The sequence below is a fragment of the Rhagoletis pomonella genome, unplaced genomic scaffold (genome assembly GCF_013731165.1).
Source record: "Rhagoletis pomonella isolate Grant_MI unplaced genomic scaffold, Rhpom_1.0 Rhpom_scaffold_01805, whole genome shotgun sequence".
In the NCBI taxonomy this organism is placed as follows: domain Eukaryota; kingdom Metazoa; phylum Arthropoda; class Insecta; order Diptera; family Tephritidae; genus Rhagoletis; species Rhagoletis pomonella.
In genome coordinates this window covers 6634-22782 of record NW_023460359.1, presented here as the reverse complement: position 1 = coordinate 22782, position 16149 = coordinate 6634, and the positions used below count along the sequence as shown (strand labels likewise).

Genomic DNA, 16149 nt, shown 5'->3' with positions numbered 1-16149 from the left:
AATTTGCGCTAATTTTCGGAATCCCTTGGGTATTGAGTCATGCTGCTGCTACAACAACAGCCAGCCCCTGTTAAGGGGATGTGCCTGGTACTCTGATCATTTTGAATATACAATATTGTGATATTGATATTGAAGAAGCAATGCCGAGCTCAGATTTTTTGCGTACTACATATTTCGTCATAATTTGTCCAAAAAATTAACATTGTTTGCAACCGTAAATTGCTAATACATATGCATGTACATAAGTATTTAATTCATTTAATTTCTTCAAAAATATTTTTCAACCTTGACAGCGAATTCCTCGAATGTCTATTATAGATAGTATACTATATTATTATCACAGCTATGTTTGACCTTCTTTGACTTCTCGCTTAAGTTTACAATTTTATTCATAAAAATTGACACGCAAGTAAACGCATGCGAGTGTCCGACGAGTGAGTAAACAAATCTGAATGATAGAAACTACGTAATTTTAACTAATAAACTGTAATAAAAACCTGCGAACAAGGTTGTTTATAAAATAGCTGCGATGAATCATCATCCAAATTCCTCGAAATGAATAAGCTGGACTTTCCAATACACTTGCAAAAAAAAACATATCACAGAACTGTGTTAAATTAGCACAATTGACGAAAAGCTGAGCTTGACCAACGTCACAGCTCTCACTCGTACGCTATTGGCCGGTGGCGGTGGTTCTGCGGTGTGGCTATCAGCCGTCACGCGTACTCGTGTGTCCGACATGTGCTCATCTAAGTGCGGTTAGCGCGCGAAGCTTTCATTCATGTTTATTTATTTCTCTGCGTGCTGCCCACCTCCACCAACCACCAATTTTTTCCATGCGCATGTCAGCCAATGTGTCGTCTAGCTGCATCGTTGGCGTGTGACTCCTCGCTGGAATGCCACCAGCGTCGGAGCTTACGCGTACGGCGTTGCTAATGCAGTGTACCATCTTCTTTCATGACTTTCGCCCAAAACGGTGCTGACTCATCCATCGCACACGTTCAAGCTTCATTGGCACGACAAATGGAGTGGAGTGGAGTGGAGTGGAGTGGAGTGAAATGCGGCGTGCGACCCAGAGCGCGTCATCAACCAAACGCCCTAATGCATCGCCACTTGATCATGCCAATTTCCAACGCCACAGCGAATTCCATAGCTACTTCATACATACATACATAAAAATTAGCGAAGGCCTGGCGCAACAATTTGCAAGAGAGAAATTTTAAATCAAAATCTTTGGCCATGAGTCACTGACGCTGCACGCGCTGGAGCTGGTCGCTGGTTCCGTTTGAGGCGGCGCTCACTAGTGCCTTGCTTTGCTTGACTAGTGTCTTTGCATACAGTTTTTTTCCCTGTTTTTTTTTTTTTGCTGATTCGTTCTTGGCAAATTTCTCACGTTCTTTCGCGCTCTCACGATAAAAATTGGCATGATAGAGACGACCTCCGTGACTGCATATGCGTCGCCGCAAGCGGATCAAGGCTTATTAGTAAAGTGCGTTTGCATCCGGGAGGTGAATATGGCACCTTAGGGATTTTTAATGTTGATGGTAAAGGTATGATTCATAGCGGCATGAGCATAAGCATTTAACATTTTATGCCGTTCGTAAAATGTAAGTTCTTATAGCCGTAGCTGAAGATCGATCAAAATTACTAACAGATATCTCCCTTCAGCGGGACAAGCCTGCAAAACCAACCTATAACAAACACCAAATGAGAAAGCTTTCAGACAAATTTATTTCTAAATATTTTTAAAGAGGGTTGCCACCTGTTAAGAAATTCAAATACAATATACTTAAAAGGTCAAACGAAATGTTTTAATATGGGTATCAAACGAGAGAGGGTTAAGAAAACTTTCTTTCGCAAATACTTGGTTAAGAGAGTTGCCACCCGTTCAGAAATTTAAAACTGTTTTAAGCAAACCTACTAATATTATAAATATGAAAGTTTGTGAGTTAGTGAGTGTATATGTTTGTTGATAAGATGAGGACTCTTACTGCAGATCTGTTGAGTTTCAGTATGTCCCCTGCCTTTTTCCTACTAATCCGCGGCCACAATAATCTTGTGGTTTTAAAGTCTTCCCGCTTATTCCACAAGTAATTCGTCACGGCCACGGTGTACTCATTAATTTTCCTAACGTGATCCCTAAACGGATGTAGTACGTAGCTATCCGCTACTTTTATGGGCATATCTGAGTCGCATCTGGTCATCTCATCAGCCGACTCATTTTCTTCAATATTACTATGTCCGGGAACCCAGCATAGAGTGACGTTGATGCGGCTCAGTGATGCCAGCGTGGTGCGACCATTCCATGCGATTTCAAAAATAAAATAATGGCTTTGTCTTCTGGAAGTCTACTACATACTAAGTAAAAGATTAGCCTCCCTCTCTATAGCGTAGATCTCCGCTTGGAATACACTGCAGTCGTTCGGTAGGCAAAAGAACCAGTTGATCTGCAGGTCCTTCGAGTAGACACCGCCTCCGGTTCCTTGTTTCATCTTTGAACCGTCATTGTAGATGGATATACCACCCTCATCATATCATGTTAAGCCCTTCCTGAGGTGCGCTACTCACTGCCACCCGATATGCCAAAGCATACAAGTCTTTGCACTTTTCCTATTATTTTCTTGTTGCTCCCTTTGTCTAGAGCCTTCCACTATACCAAGGATCCATAGGTGATGTACGGTGATAAACTGCTGCTATAGATTTCTTGGCTTCCTCCTCTAATTTCTTTTTCCAATTCAACTTGGAGTCCAGAATAATTCCAAGGTATTGTGCCTCGGAGGAGAGTTTCAAAGTAGATTAACCAAAGTAAACAACAAATTAAAAATTTTTATCTACATAATGTTTAGATTTCAAAATTTTTAGCGTGAATTTTTAGAATATTTTTGTATATCTTGGAAAAATTGGGTATAAAGTATTTTTATAATATTATTTTTTTGCTTTAATTTATCGTGATCTGACCTAATGAACAACTGTTTAGACAAAAGTAACAAAATTTGCTTTGCTGTCGTCGTGTCAAGCGAAACTTAGTTTACCAGAGTGTTGCTTATAGAAAACAAAATTTATGCAACAACGCAATTGAAAGTCAAGAAATGTCCAATTATGTGTAATTTATGCGCCTATATTAGAATTTCTAATACAGTTTTTCTCAAAAAAAAAACACCTTGAACCTGAACCTTTGACAATAAGAAAAAAATGTAAACTATATTTAAAATGTATCGCAAGCACTGAAATACATACAAATGTACACACATATTTACATGTATATGCATGCTTGTACAGGCATAACATAATCGCGAAATTAAACACCTAAACTCACTCGAATTTAGAAAACCCCAAACAAAACACGTAAATAGTCTACGTAGTTGACAGCGACACATTTTATGGAAAAATAAGTTAAATTAATGCCAGAATCAAAGTAGAGGAGGAAAGAAAGAAGCACAAGCCCGAATCCGGCGAAAAAATAATGACATAATTGTCATTGTAAGTAGGAATATATATATGTATGTACATAAATATGTAAGTATGTATGCACTACTAGTCGTGCGTTTTTTTTTTTTCGTATGTAAATTTATATTAGTTAAATATGTGCGTACTTAGTATTTGTTGTACTCTAACGATTTAGGTAATTCAAAGGGGGACTTTGCTCATTGAACGTTGATGCGCGCACGACGCTAATCAGTAGCTACAAATTTGTTTACATATTTAATAAATATGTATGTATATTTATAGTATAGAATAACCCAGTCAACAAAAATCAATAGTAATGCACTGCCGGTCACTTGAATTACGCTACCTTCTGATCCTCAGTATTGACACTATTCATTTTGTTTATTTAAAATTCAAGCATTTATGTATAAATAAATTTAATTTTTTTTTTTTAATTTTGATGAAAGTTTGAAAATCGTATTTACATGGGTTTTGTTATAGAAGGATATTCTATTCATCAAAATTTTAAACATTTTAAACAAGTAATTTTTAAGCAAAATACACAACCGACTTCAATTCTCATATAAAAATTTAGGAGTACCGTTAATTTTTGCATGATCCAATGATCGAATCTAAACCAAATTAGTATGGGACCACCTGTGAGACACTACCTTTCCGATGGAATTATCGAAATCGGTTGACGTGGTCCAAAGTTATGCAGTAACATACATAGAAAAAAAAATATTCCTTCGGTTAAAAATGTAATTATTTGTTTTTTGTTATTTTTGACCTTTATAACAATGATATTCAACAATTTGAAAAATTTGTTCTGGCGAGAAGGTCTTTAAAATCTCTGCGTTTCTAAATCTAAAATCACTCAAGGTTGAATTGCATTTGATCTGGCTGAATTGCATTTAGCATTTTGTTTTCCCAAGATCGCTACTAGTCGGAAGTTCAAAATAAGTGCTAGTGAATTCTTATGATTCAAAATTAGAACCCAAATAAGATGATCCCAAAACCTAAAAAATCCTGAAAACAATCTCAAAGGCACGAAGAATTCTAAAAATTATCCACAAGAAATCTTAATAAAATCTTAAAAACCCCCAAATACAACCACACCGTTCATTTTGTTATCCATTACCAAAATCAAAAACACAGAGAACCCCGAGAAGTCCCAAAACAAATCGTGAAGTGTCCTAAAAATACCAAAAGTTCACGAAAAGTAAAGCACAAAAATGCCGAACAGTCAAGAAAATATTCTGAGCGAATCAGAAAAGTCTCGACTTTTTTCATTCCAAAATCATAAAATAATAATCTGCCATTGGAGGCTTACATGGCGCTGATTAAAATCATCAATTTTAACCATCCTCGTGAAGAGTACTCTCTCATTCTTGATGGAGTCAACTATCCACCTTGTCATTCACCATCCATTTCAACTTGCATATATAGAGAAGCCTCAAAAACAACATTTTTTAAACCAAATCAAATTTACGCGTTATCACTTGTCGCGACTCACCTTCATATATGGCTGAACATGATTTATGGGTTTACTGGGTAGATTTCCATTTGCGCGCTTGCTGTTGTATTCCACGGCCTCTGTGTCTGTGCTCTCGTCTGCAGCTGTAATGATGACCTTCACGGGAGATTTTAAGTTCTTCGCTGCTATTCTCTCAGCTATCGTTTTCGTTGCTGATGCAGCTGATGCATAATTCACTGCTGTTTGCGGCGCTGATAAGAACAAAGCTTTCAAATCATTTACGGAACAACGTTCGGTGCCGCCGCCTTTGCCAATATTTTTCTTGATTGTATAGTGATTTTGCTGTGTGTTCTTATTTTTAAAATCTCTACTATCTTCCTCCCCATAGCGGCTTTCACTATTTGCTGTGCCCGTACGCGCTTTCATTAGTTTCGCAAATTCTTGTTCGATTGTCGAGATTGTTGGTGTGCGCTTCGAAGCGGCTGCAGTTGCTGCCGGACTTGTTTGCGACGGCGGCGGCGTTCCTGTTTGCCCACCGTCTGGCGGTGTTCTCACTATCGTTGGGGTCGTTGTTGTTGTTGTTCCTGTTGTTGTTGTTGTTGTAGCTTTAGTTGATCTCGGCGGTAGTGTATTTGTTTTCATATTTATCGCTTGTCGCTGCTGCTGCTGTTGACTGGTTGTTTTGCTGGTGGCGGCGGTGGTGCTGATATTGCGTATTGTTGTTGCGCTAGCTTGTTCGTGCCTGGATGATGATGATGACAGAATCGTTGTCATCGCTAATGGCGTGTTGGGCGAGGTTTTCGCTGCTGTTGTTGTCGTTGTCGTTGTCGTTGTCGTTGGAGCTGCTAGCGCTGGCAAAGATGATGATGATGCAGTCGTACTGATTTTCGATCTTGCTGGCGTTGAGTTTGTTGTTGCTGTTGTAAAGTCTACTAATTCGTCCAGCGCTGCAATAGTTTTAGCAGCAGCAGCAGCTGGCGTCGTTGCTGTATTTATGGGTGTTTTCAATGTTGTTGTAGCCTGCTCCGTTGTGGATCTGGTTGCTGTTGTATCGCCGCTGGATTTTGACTTACGCGAAACGCAATTCAGTGACATTCGCCGATTGCCGGAACTCTTGAAAAATCCACTTGGACTGCGATTATGACTCTGTCCACGTTCGGTTTTGTTGTTTTTATTGTTATTGCTGTTGTTGTTGTCTGGCAGTTGCAAAGACGAATTTTTACACCAAAAACTACTCATACGATTGCCCATGCCGAAGCGTCGTCGTAAACACTTAGCGTCCTTTGTGAAGGGTGAGCGGTGGCAAAGAAAAACTTTTTAGGAGAAGGGAAAGGACTGGATTTTGGCTTGAAAGTATTCTCTATTTTTTTTTTCTTTTCGCTATGCACTAATGAGTAAAATTATTTATATTCACGCGCGTGTTTTTTTTTTTTTGGGATTTGCGTCACATCTTCTTCAAGTACTATACGAAAACAACAACAATAATGTAGCAACAAATGTGCGCTGACGTTTTTGCGCCTTAAAATATGCACTGAGTGAGGTCACCGTATGGCGCGTTTTGCGTAATTTTGAAATAAAAGCGCTGCGCTAGCGTTTTCTTTTTTTGCTTATTTTTTATAAAAAAATAAATTATTCGAAATTGAAAAACATTTAATAAATGTTCGTTAGTTTTATCGTATAAATTTGTATGTTCGTTTGTCACTTGCGCGTTTCTGCGTATATTCGTAAATTCATACTGGGTGGCGCGGCGTACAAAAATATTGTATTAATTGACGAACCGGCGCGAATCTCAATTCAGCAAATACTGAAATGGGAATTCTTTCAAAACCTCGCCGCAAGTCACACCGCTTGTTCAGCGCGCAACGCCAAGCATTCAGTTTGACGCTCGTGTGCTACGCAAACAAGCGCGCACACACACACACACACACACACATGCGACATGCATACATACATGAAAAATGCAAAGAACAAACAAAACGAGCGTGGAATGAGCCAAACGACCAACTAACCAGCCAGCCAGGCAGCCAACGAAATAACCAGCCAGGCAGTTAGCCTGCTAGTGATATGAGCGGCACCCTCGAGCGCCGTTCACGCCGCACCCACTGCCAATCCAGCCGCTGTCCCGCTAACACTTTGGCTTCACATATCTACACAGATATTAATTTACGCGCATATCTTTGTTGTTGCTACTACTTTGTAATCGATTCTGGTTGGTTTGTTTTGTTTTGCCATTTTTATTCGTTGGTTTTTTTTCGTTTTGTTTTGTAATTCGCGTCTTCCTCTTGCGCTTAGTAGCCGAATTATCGAATTTTTTTTCAAATACTAACAAAAGCAATTCCTCAAGCGACGTGTATAACTAGCGCGCTCGACAATCAAATTAATAAATCTGGCGCGTTCAATAGCGCGCAACGCATACAAAGTGAAATATTAGGAAAAAAATTAGAAAATAAATATACAAAGCAGTAAATTCAAAAGAAAAGAGCGAAAATCGAATTACTGTACTATGGAAATTGAATTCGAAATATGTAAGTTGGTCGCATTTGTTGTGTCTGCCAGTGGCATGAAGTAGTGCAGCAGCAGCAATTCGCCGAAGCGACGCGGCGGGCGTTGGGTTGGCTCTGGTTGTAGTGGACGGCCGTTTGGAAGGCAATGCATGCGTGTGTGTGCGCGCTGCACTTTGAGGTCAAAATTTGCAATGCACCGACGACGATAACTGTGGTCTATAAATAGCGCGCGCGCACCACCTAACTAATTAACTACTTCCTCAATCACTTAGCACTGACGCAATGCGAGGAGTCAGCGCTGGCGTTAAAGCTAAAAAAAAAATTAGCACTCCAAACTTCTTTGAGGCCAACTACACGGAAATGGTGTTGAAACGCGCGCACGCAGGCACCCACTTAGCCACACCGCGCCAGTGCCATAACTCAAATAGTCATTTAGCGCCCGCATACGCCCTGTCGCCCTTTTTGCGTAGCCGTAGGTGCCGTGCAGCCAGAGTAGGGTGCGCCTTGAAATTTTGCCTGCTTTTTATGCGCGTGAATGCCTGGTCAATAACGACAACAACGTCATTATCATTAGAAATTCCACTTGCTCTGCCCCACTTTTAACTTCATCATCCCTTTAGCGTTCATTATCGCCGCACATTGTTGTTCGCACGCAGGTGTCACTGTTAAGCGCTATGTGGCCTTAAGCTACACGGACGGACGGGATGACCAAAGTGGGCAACCTGTTTTGCACACAAACCCGATCAGTTAAATCTGTGAATTATTGTATATCTAATGGCATAGTTATTGGCTGGTTTTACACTTATTTACAGGTGTTGGCATACAAACACGCGATTCTTTGTTTAATGTCTGTTGTTCTCGCCTGCTTTATTATAACTATTTTTTTTTCTTGCTGGGCTTGTCCATTTGCCACCTCCTTTGTTTGATTTGTTGCTTTACTGAGTTTTTGCTTTTTGATTATTATTTATGATTTGCTTTTTTTCTGCTGTCCCTGCTTCTTCTTTTTTTCCAATTTTCATTTTATTAGTGCTATTCTATTTGTATTCTAATGAATTCTATGCTTAATTTCGGAGTGTGTCTGCTGCTTTTGGTGTTTTCAATATTCATTCGCATTAATTAAGACTTTTATTTTAATAAATATGCAAAGTCATGACCTTTAAAGTGTCGAGGTAGCTGTTGCTTACGGTATTTTTTTATTATTTTTTTTTAAGAAAATCATGCAAAATACGCTGGCCAATTCTTGTTCTCTGAACAGCGAAACTTTAAATAAAAAAAGTAATTTTTAGAAACCAAAAAAAATTTGCGCTAAGTCTCTGATCACTAGTTATAACTTCTCATTCTTACAGAATATTCACCGATGACAAATATTTTTAAACACCGAAAACTTTATGGGGAATTACAGCAACCAAGTTGAGAGGAAAATATAGCTATCTTCATATCTTTTTGACTTACATATGATATGGATCAACAATCTTCAATTCAAGTTCACTATTTACATTTCACAAAAATGTATTTATGAATATATAATACTTAACACCTTTCCAACGTGTTGTAACACTTCAATCGGGTTACATACAAAAATAGTTATGTACACAGCGCGATTCTGGCTGTTTTTATTGCTTGTCGAGGACAAAAATTTATGACGCTAAAAATTTTCGTGATCCTGTCTAATGTACTTCTGCAGATAACTTTTGGAAAGATGTTTCAGCTTTTTGAGACCAATTCGACTATGTGAAATGCACTTAAAACGGAATTTAGGTGACTATGACATCGAAACTGGTTGGCCGACTCAAATCGAAAAAAACCAGGCACGAGAAAAAAATATTCTAAATACAAAAATCCAAATTTAGAGGCACAATTAGAGAACTATATTGGAGGGTAATGGTCAAACGATTGACATAAAGAAATTAGCACATAAAAAATTTTAATAATTGCAATGTCATAAAGTCTGAAAGTAATGCGGCCAAACTTATTTCCAATCTTGCTTAAAACACAAAATACTGGCGGAAAAATAATAATTAAAAAATACCAACGGTAATTTTTAGCTGCATATTGTTGGTTATGCTCAAAAATTATGGGCTATAAAATTCCATAGTTTAAATTGTTCAAAAAATTAAGAGTAAAAAGGTCGGAATTTAGACAAAAATTTTTGGAATTTTTCTAAATGTTGTATTTAGCTTAAATCTTTGATTTTTAAGTGTTAAGTTAAGCCGAAAATAATATTCTTATCAAAAAAAATACCAAAAAATGTTTGCTTAAAAAAAAGGTGAATATTAAAAAATATCACCAAGCTGACGAGGAAGCTGGAGCTGCGGTTTACTGTTCTAAACTAAAAATTTGCAGATAATTGAATTTTAGCAATAACGAAAGTTAAATATATCCACCGAGTGTACGGGAATATATTTTTGTTGGCATTCAGTCAGCCATTAAGGCTCTACTTTCATATACCACCTACGTGAGTACCGTTAAAGATTGTAAGGTGGCAATAGAAAGGTTAGCAATGGCAAAAAAAAATCCGAAAGAGCCGACAAGCCAGCCTAAGAGAGCGAGCGAAATAAATGATTACACGAACTTGTAATGTACCGCAAGATAGACGGGATGAACTAGAATAGCGAACCTACAGATTTCTTGCTATCAATAAGATCAGCAGACTAATGACTTCTATGTAGTAGGACTGCTAATATGCTACTGTCTGCTAGTATGCATGGGTTCGAACTAGGTCTATTTTCGATATATCATTTTTCAGAAGGCAAAGTGTCGCGCTAATACTTGGTGAGGTTTGGCAGCAGGGCCAGCAATCAGCCATTGACAAAAGGCAAAAGTTACGGCAACAATACGCAACTACAATGTTCTTCAACATTGTCTCAGTTTCGTGAGCAAAAATCCACCTAAGACTTAACTGACATCGATGATGTTAATGGCTTCCTAGGAAAATTTACTATTTAATTCCAAATTTAAGATAAACAACAGTGATGAGAGTTACGTCCCAGATCGGTTCTATCATTAGAGAGTATTTTTTGTGGAAGTTGCTAAACGAGGGGATTGAAAATAACCCCTTTATTGTTTTTGATAATTTTAACGATTTAATACATCCTCTGCTGTGATAGAGTCCGTGCTTTGAATGTTTTTTTATTATTTGAACACTGACAAGTAAAAAGTACGCATGTATGTATGTATGAACAAATATGGTATTTAGTTTAAAAACTAGGCTCAAATTTTTGGTACTTCAAAAATACAACACCCTTTTGTTGGTAATTTAAAAACTACACATAAGTTTTTGGACAATTAAACCCTGGCCATAAATTTTTACTCACTTAAAAGCTCGTCAGAAATTTTTGACCAATAAAAAATGGACATCCATTTTTTGGTAACCTAAATGTTTATAGATCGGACACAATTTTTTAGTAGTTTATAAACTGCACATAATTTTTTGGCAATTTAAAAGCTGACCATAATTTTTTCCCCATTTAAAAACTGGGCATGAATTTTGATTAAAAAAAAATTATATACTGGATATAAATTTTTTGCCATTTAAAAACTGGACATAAATTTTTGGGAAACTTAGATGCTGAAGATAATTGTTTGGTCATAAAATTTTTTTAATTTTAATAATTGGGCATACATTTTTTTGTCATTTAAAAACTGAGCAACATTTTTTATTATTTTATAAAGAAGACATACGTTTTTGCCCATTTCAAAATTGAATGCCCATTTCGGTTGTTTGAAAAATAGACAAAAATGTTTGGTCTTTTGAAACCCAAACAAATATTTATGGCGGTGACAAGCACAAATAGTGTTTCACATTTGACAGATGGATAAGAATATTAACAGTAAAAACTAAGGAATGTTAAAAATCTATAACAAGCTTCAAAAGGCTTCTCTGGTGGAATACATTTTGGTCAGAAGCCAAGTAAATTAACTCATTTACATGCGCAGTGTTTTTTGTTCAATTTCCAAGTTTTTTTTTCAATTTAATAGCCACTATGATTTACACCAAATTTTCAGACAAAAAAAAATGTTATGTCCTATTTTTATGCGGCCATAAATTCATGTCGAGTTTTAAAATGACCAAAAATTTATGTGCAGTTCTTAAATTTCCAAAAACTCTTGGCCAGTTCTTTAACTGTACAAAGAATTTATGTCCAACTTTTGAGTTAACAAACATTTAGATTCAGCTTTTAATTTAATTTGTTAGCCGTTGGGCTGTCAATAAAAATGGACTCATAAAAAAAAAATTACTTACATTGCCATAACTCCTCATTGTGGAAGGACTTAGACTGAATAGACGATTTATGTGATGCGTGGGTGAGCAGCCTGAACTGGTGGTCGAAGGCGATATAGATGAGGCGAGCTCGGCGAAAATCGGAGAATGTTCTGCGATACAGAAGAAAACATATTTACATTGGAATGATATTTCGTTAAACCCGCACCAAACTCACCGCTCATGTCAATCGAGGGGGACAATTCCCTGGTGAAGCCAAACAAATCACTGCCACAACTGCCAATGCTGCTGCTACTATTTCCATTGTTGTTGGTGTTGCCGTTACGCACATCCGCCGAATTCAAGGTAATGCTCGGCTTACGCAAATTCAAAAATTTATGCGCACCGCTGGTGGGTGTGGCTGTAGCTGGATGTATCGACAAACCGCTGCTGCTATAGTTGCTACCATTGTAGAGCAACGACGATGCCGAGGATAACTGTGAGGATGGCGAGGAGCTGTTACAAACCACATTCGGCAGCTTATGTGACTCCAATGGTGAAGCGGATTTCGGAAATGAGCTAGACGCATGAAGCGATTGCGTCGGTGTAGCCGTATGGCGCTTGAGGATCGGCGCAGGCGGCAGCTGTGATGGTGAATGTTTATAATAAGTAGAAGAAGCAGCGGCACCACCCACGCCACCATTGCAAGCATTTTGTAAGGCATACGAGTCACCCTGTTGCTTGGGTATTTGCAGACGCAAAGTCTGACGAGCAGCTAGTCTACGTGCAGGCGCAAATTTGTGCGCAGACGGCGTTGATGATGAAGTGTTGTTCGTGTTGTTTGTGTTGTTTGTGTGGTTAGAGTTGGCGTTTGTGGTGGCATTGGTTGCAGTGTGGTGATATGTTGGATTTGTTTTGCTGAAAATGGTGGTGGATTGGTCGTGTGGTATGTAGCTTGAGTTGCTGTTGTTGTTTTGATAATGCGGAGCGTAGTGCTGGTAGTTGTTGTTTTGGTGGTGATGGGTGTGGTGGTGAGCAGCTGACGCCGTCGCTGCCGTCGGCGCTGATGGAGTGACCAGATGTGGCGTATGCATCTTCGGTGGTTAAGCGCTCCGAGAATCGAAAACCGTTGCGGACGCTCTCTGCAAGAGAAGGCTGAGAGATGTTGAGCGAGGGGAGCGCGTAGGTTTTGGGAGCGCCAACTTGATTTTATGAATGAATTTTCACTTCTTTTCTTTGACGCTTCTACGCGCGCAGATATTAATAGTTTCTGCTTTTATTTTTAGACAAGTTTTTTCTACCGCTGAGAGCAAAAAATTATTCTCTGTAATTATATTATTATATTATTTTATTTAACTTGCTCTAACGACCTCTTTCACGTTTTCGCATCGCCTTGTGCAATTCAACGCGCGCCCGTTCCGTCACGTTCGCGGCACTAACAATTTCGATAGTCGCTCATTGTTAAATTAATTAAATTTTTTCGTTTCATTGGCAGCGCTAAGCTCTAAGCCCATATTTGGATTTATAACATAAATTAGCACTTACAGATTTCGCACTTATTTGTTATTCTTTTTCCTTCTGTTTTATTGTTTTTTTTGCGCTTTGGTTTTTACAACGTTTTACATTGGTGCGAAATTCCTTTTTAATTTGGCTTTTGTTTTTGCCAAGTGACGCGCGTCGCGTCGCGCCGCCGTTCACCACCTAATGTGACCCACTTCGAAGTCACGCGCAGAAAGGCAGCGCACAAGGGAGTATGTGAATTGAGTGAGCGAGCGGTGGTGGCGTAGCACGAAATGGCACACTTGGCACCTTGTAAAAGTGCGATTCTGCCGGCCGCCAATATGGTCTGACGCGGTACGCCGCAACGCATCCAATGTACATAGGCAGACAGATCAGACAATCAGCAGTGCAACAAGCGATCCGCTATCGGACAGTTGCCATAAATAAAAGTGTGGGCAAAAGGCCACCGCCACCGACTGCAATGCAAGCACGCAAATATTCGCTTAAACAGATTTGCAAAACTTTTATTGTTTCACTGGCGCTTTGAATGCCGCCACAATACAGGAAAATTGCATTATTCATAAAGCGCGCAGCGGCGAATGCACAGATGCAAAGAGACACAATCGACGTTGGTTGATTGGGCGTGGTGAAGGCACTGGCGGCGCGCGTACACCGGCCGACTGATGAACTTGATTGTTTCTCGGAATATGCGCCACGCACGGTTGTCGCCGCAAATTCGGCCCCCTCATTCGGAGTCAGTCAGTCATCCAATGCGCAGGCGTGGGAGTTGCGCCATTAATTGTGCTCATTTAAAGGCACGAACAACTTGAAAATATAGCCTGTTTTACTTCTTTTATTTTTCACTTTTTTTTTTTATTTATTCAAATTGGCTTTATTCGCATTTCATTTGAGCTGCCTCGATTTTTTTGCTTTCAAAGTGATTTCTCGCACATTTTGTTTGTATACGCTTTACTGCTGTTTGTTTAAATGGATTTTTATCTGTAAATAAAAGAATAAAAGAAACAAAAAGAAAAAAATTAGTTTGAATTCAACTCAGTTCGTTTACGGCAATGACTACACAAAGCAAAAGACTCGCATGCGTTTGATGTAGCACATTTGCCAGCAGAGTTAAGTATCCCATATTGTCTAGTGGTTAGGATATCCGGCTCTCACCCGGAAGGCCCGGGTTCGATTCCCGGTATGGGAAAGCTTTTTTTTTAGTTTTGTTTTTTACTAATTTCTATTTTTTCAATGAATATTTATTTTAAACTTCATTCAAATAAAATGGTAAGCTATGTATCTTACTTCTTTAATAAAAAAATAATAATGAAGTTAAATGAAATTTTTGAACAACAACCTAAAGATTTTTAGAGGATAAAAAAGGTAAAGATCATTTAAAATATTTTTATAATGATTTAAGATATCAAAGAACTTCGTAATAAAATATCCACAATGTTTTTCAAAAATTCACAAATTTTCATCAAAATTTCGCTCTTTTAATTCTAAATCTTTAGTACTCTTTAGTATCTTTTGGGTATGCAGTTTTGTAGCCCCTACATTTTTAGTCTAATGACGGTCTTGCGAATTTTATTTAACAAGAAATTCATATTTACATGGAAAAAAGTGCAAAAATCCACAAACATAAAAATTATTAAAAATCAACGCGATTTTTTTTTTCAGCCTTAAACTTGCACTTTATTAGACTAAAATTTTATGAGCTATAAAACTGCATACCCAAAAACGTTCTAAAACTTCAGATTAAAAAGTTCAAAACGTTGATGAAATTTTTTTGATTTTTTTCCACAAAATTTTGTATGAAACTCCGAATTACAGTGAAACCACCCGGACACTCACAATTCCACAATTTTTGTACGCTTATGAGAGTTGAAGAACGAAACTTGAAGTAAAATTTATAAGCACACTCCTTCGTACAAATATGGACATTTTTTCTCCGTTTGGGCCTTTGGGCCTTTTTTTGTCTGTTTTGGACCCTTCTGAAGCAACTATGCATCACGCCAAAGTATCAGTATCTTTTATTTCTAAACTATATTTGATGGAAATGCCTTATTTGCGCAACTAACTTCCAATTCGGCTTTTAAACATGGTCGCGTATATTGGATATTTCCATCAATTATAGTTTAGAAATAAAAGGGACTGATGCTTTGACTTGATGCGTTTCTGAACACACGGAATATTCACATTTATTATTCTATATAACACATAATCAAAATCTATTTTTATATGGACGAAAAAGCGCAATACCCTCCACAAAAAAAAAAAATCTAAAAATCAACGGTAATTTTTAGCAACTTGAAACTTGCACTTTGTTATACCAAAAACTGAACGCGCTACAAAATTGCATACTCGAAAATTTTCTAGAAGTTCTGAATAAAATTTTTTGAAATTTTGATAGTTTTTTTTTTTTTTAATTTTTATGAACTTTATATAAAGTATGCAACTTTGATTTATATGGTTTATATACATATAAAAATTCATATACATATGCATGTAGGTTTTTGTTGTCGCTGAATCCGAATATGCGGGTCCCTTGATTCTTCAAAGTTATCTAGAGGTCATGCCAAGGTCATCTCAAGGTCAAATTCAGAAGAATTTTTCCCTACTTTACCTTCAAATGACCTCGAACCTGGCGTGATGGAGACTAACACAACTCGGATTCGTATTCAGAGCGTCGAATACCATAGGGATATAGAGGTTACACCTATTACAGCCCTTTCTTCTATAATATTTTGTGTGTGTGTGTGTGTGTGTAGGTGTCATATTTGGACTTTAAAAAAAGTGTCTGTTAAGACCATCTCTAGAAACTAAATTTGCTACCAATTTCAATGAGTATTTTCCAATGATAAATACTGCCTCTACGAACATTGAAGCAAATATACCTTTGCTTTTCTAAATTAACTGCCATTCTCATAAATAGCCATACATATTCATCAAATCACAATAGAATGTTTTTTTTACTGTAATCCGCATTCATATTGGCGCTGACCTTTAGCAATTAAATCCAAGTAATTGAAGCTCAACTT

General features: G+C 37.8%; 1 protein-coding gene and 1 non-coding gene across 2 annotated transcripts; one reads left to right on the top strand and one right to left on the bottom strand.

Annotated features, from left to right (window-relative positions):
* Nucleotides 1–4942: 4942 nt before the first annotated feature.
* On the bottom strand, nt 4943–13718 carry LOC118752747 (putative GPI-anchored protein pfl2; the record flags this gene model as incomplete). Its single annotated transcript, XM_036487624.1, has 3 exons — nt 11847–13718; nt 11651–11781; nt 4943–6184 (listed from the first exon to the last, which is right to left on the bottom strand). Coding segments are annotated over exons 1-3 (2229 nt in total), but the record flags the coding sequence as incomplete, so codon positions are not given.
* Nucleotides 13719–14243: 525 nt separating this feature from the next.
* On the top strand, nt 14244–14315 carry Trnae-cuc. Its single transcript has one exon. It is a non-coding gene; the product is annotated as a tRNA-Glu (tRNA).
* The last annotated feature ends 1834 nt before the right edge of the window (nt 14316–16149 follow it).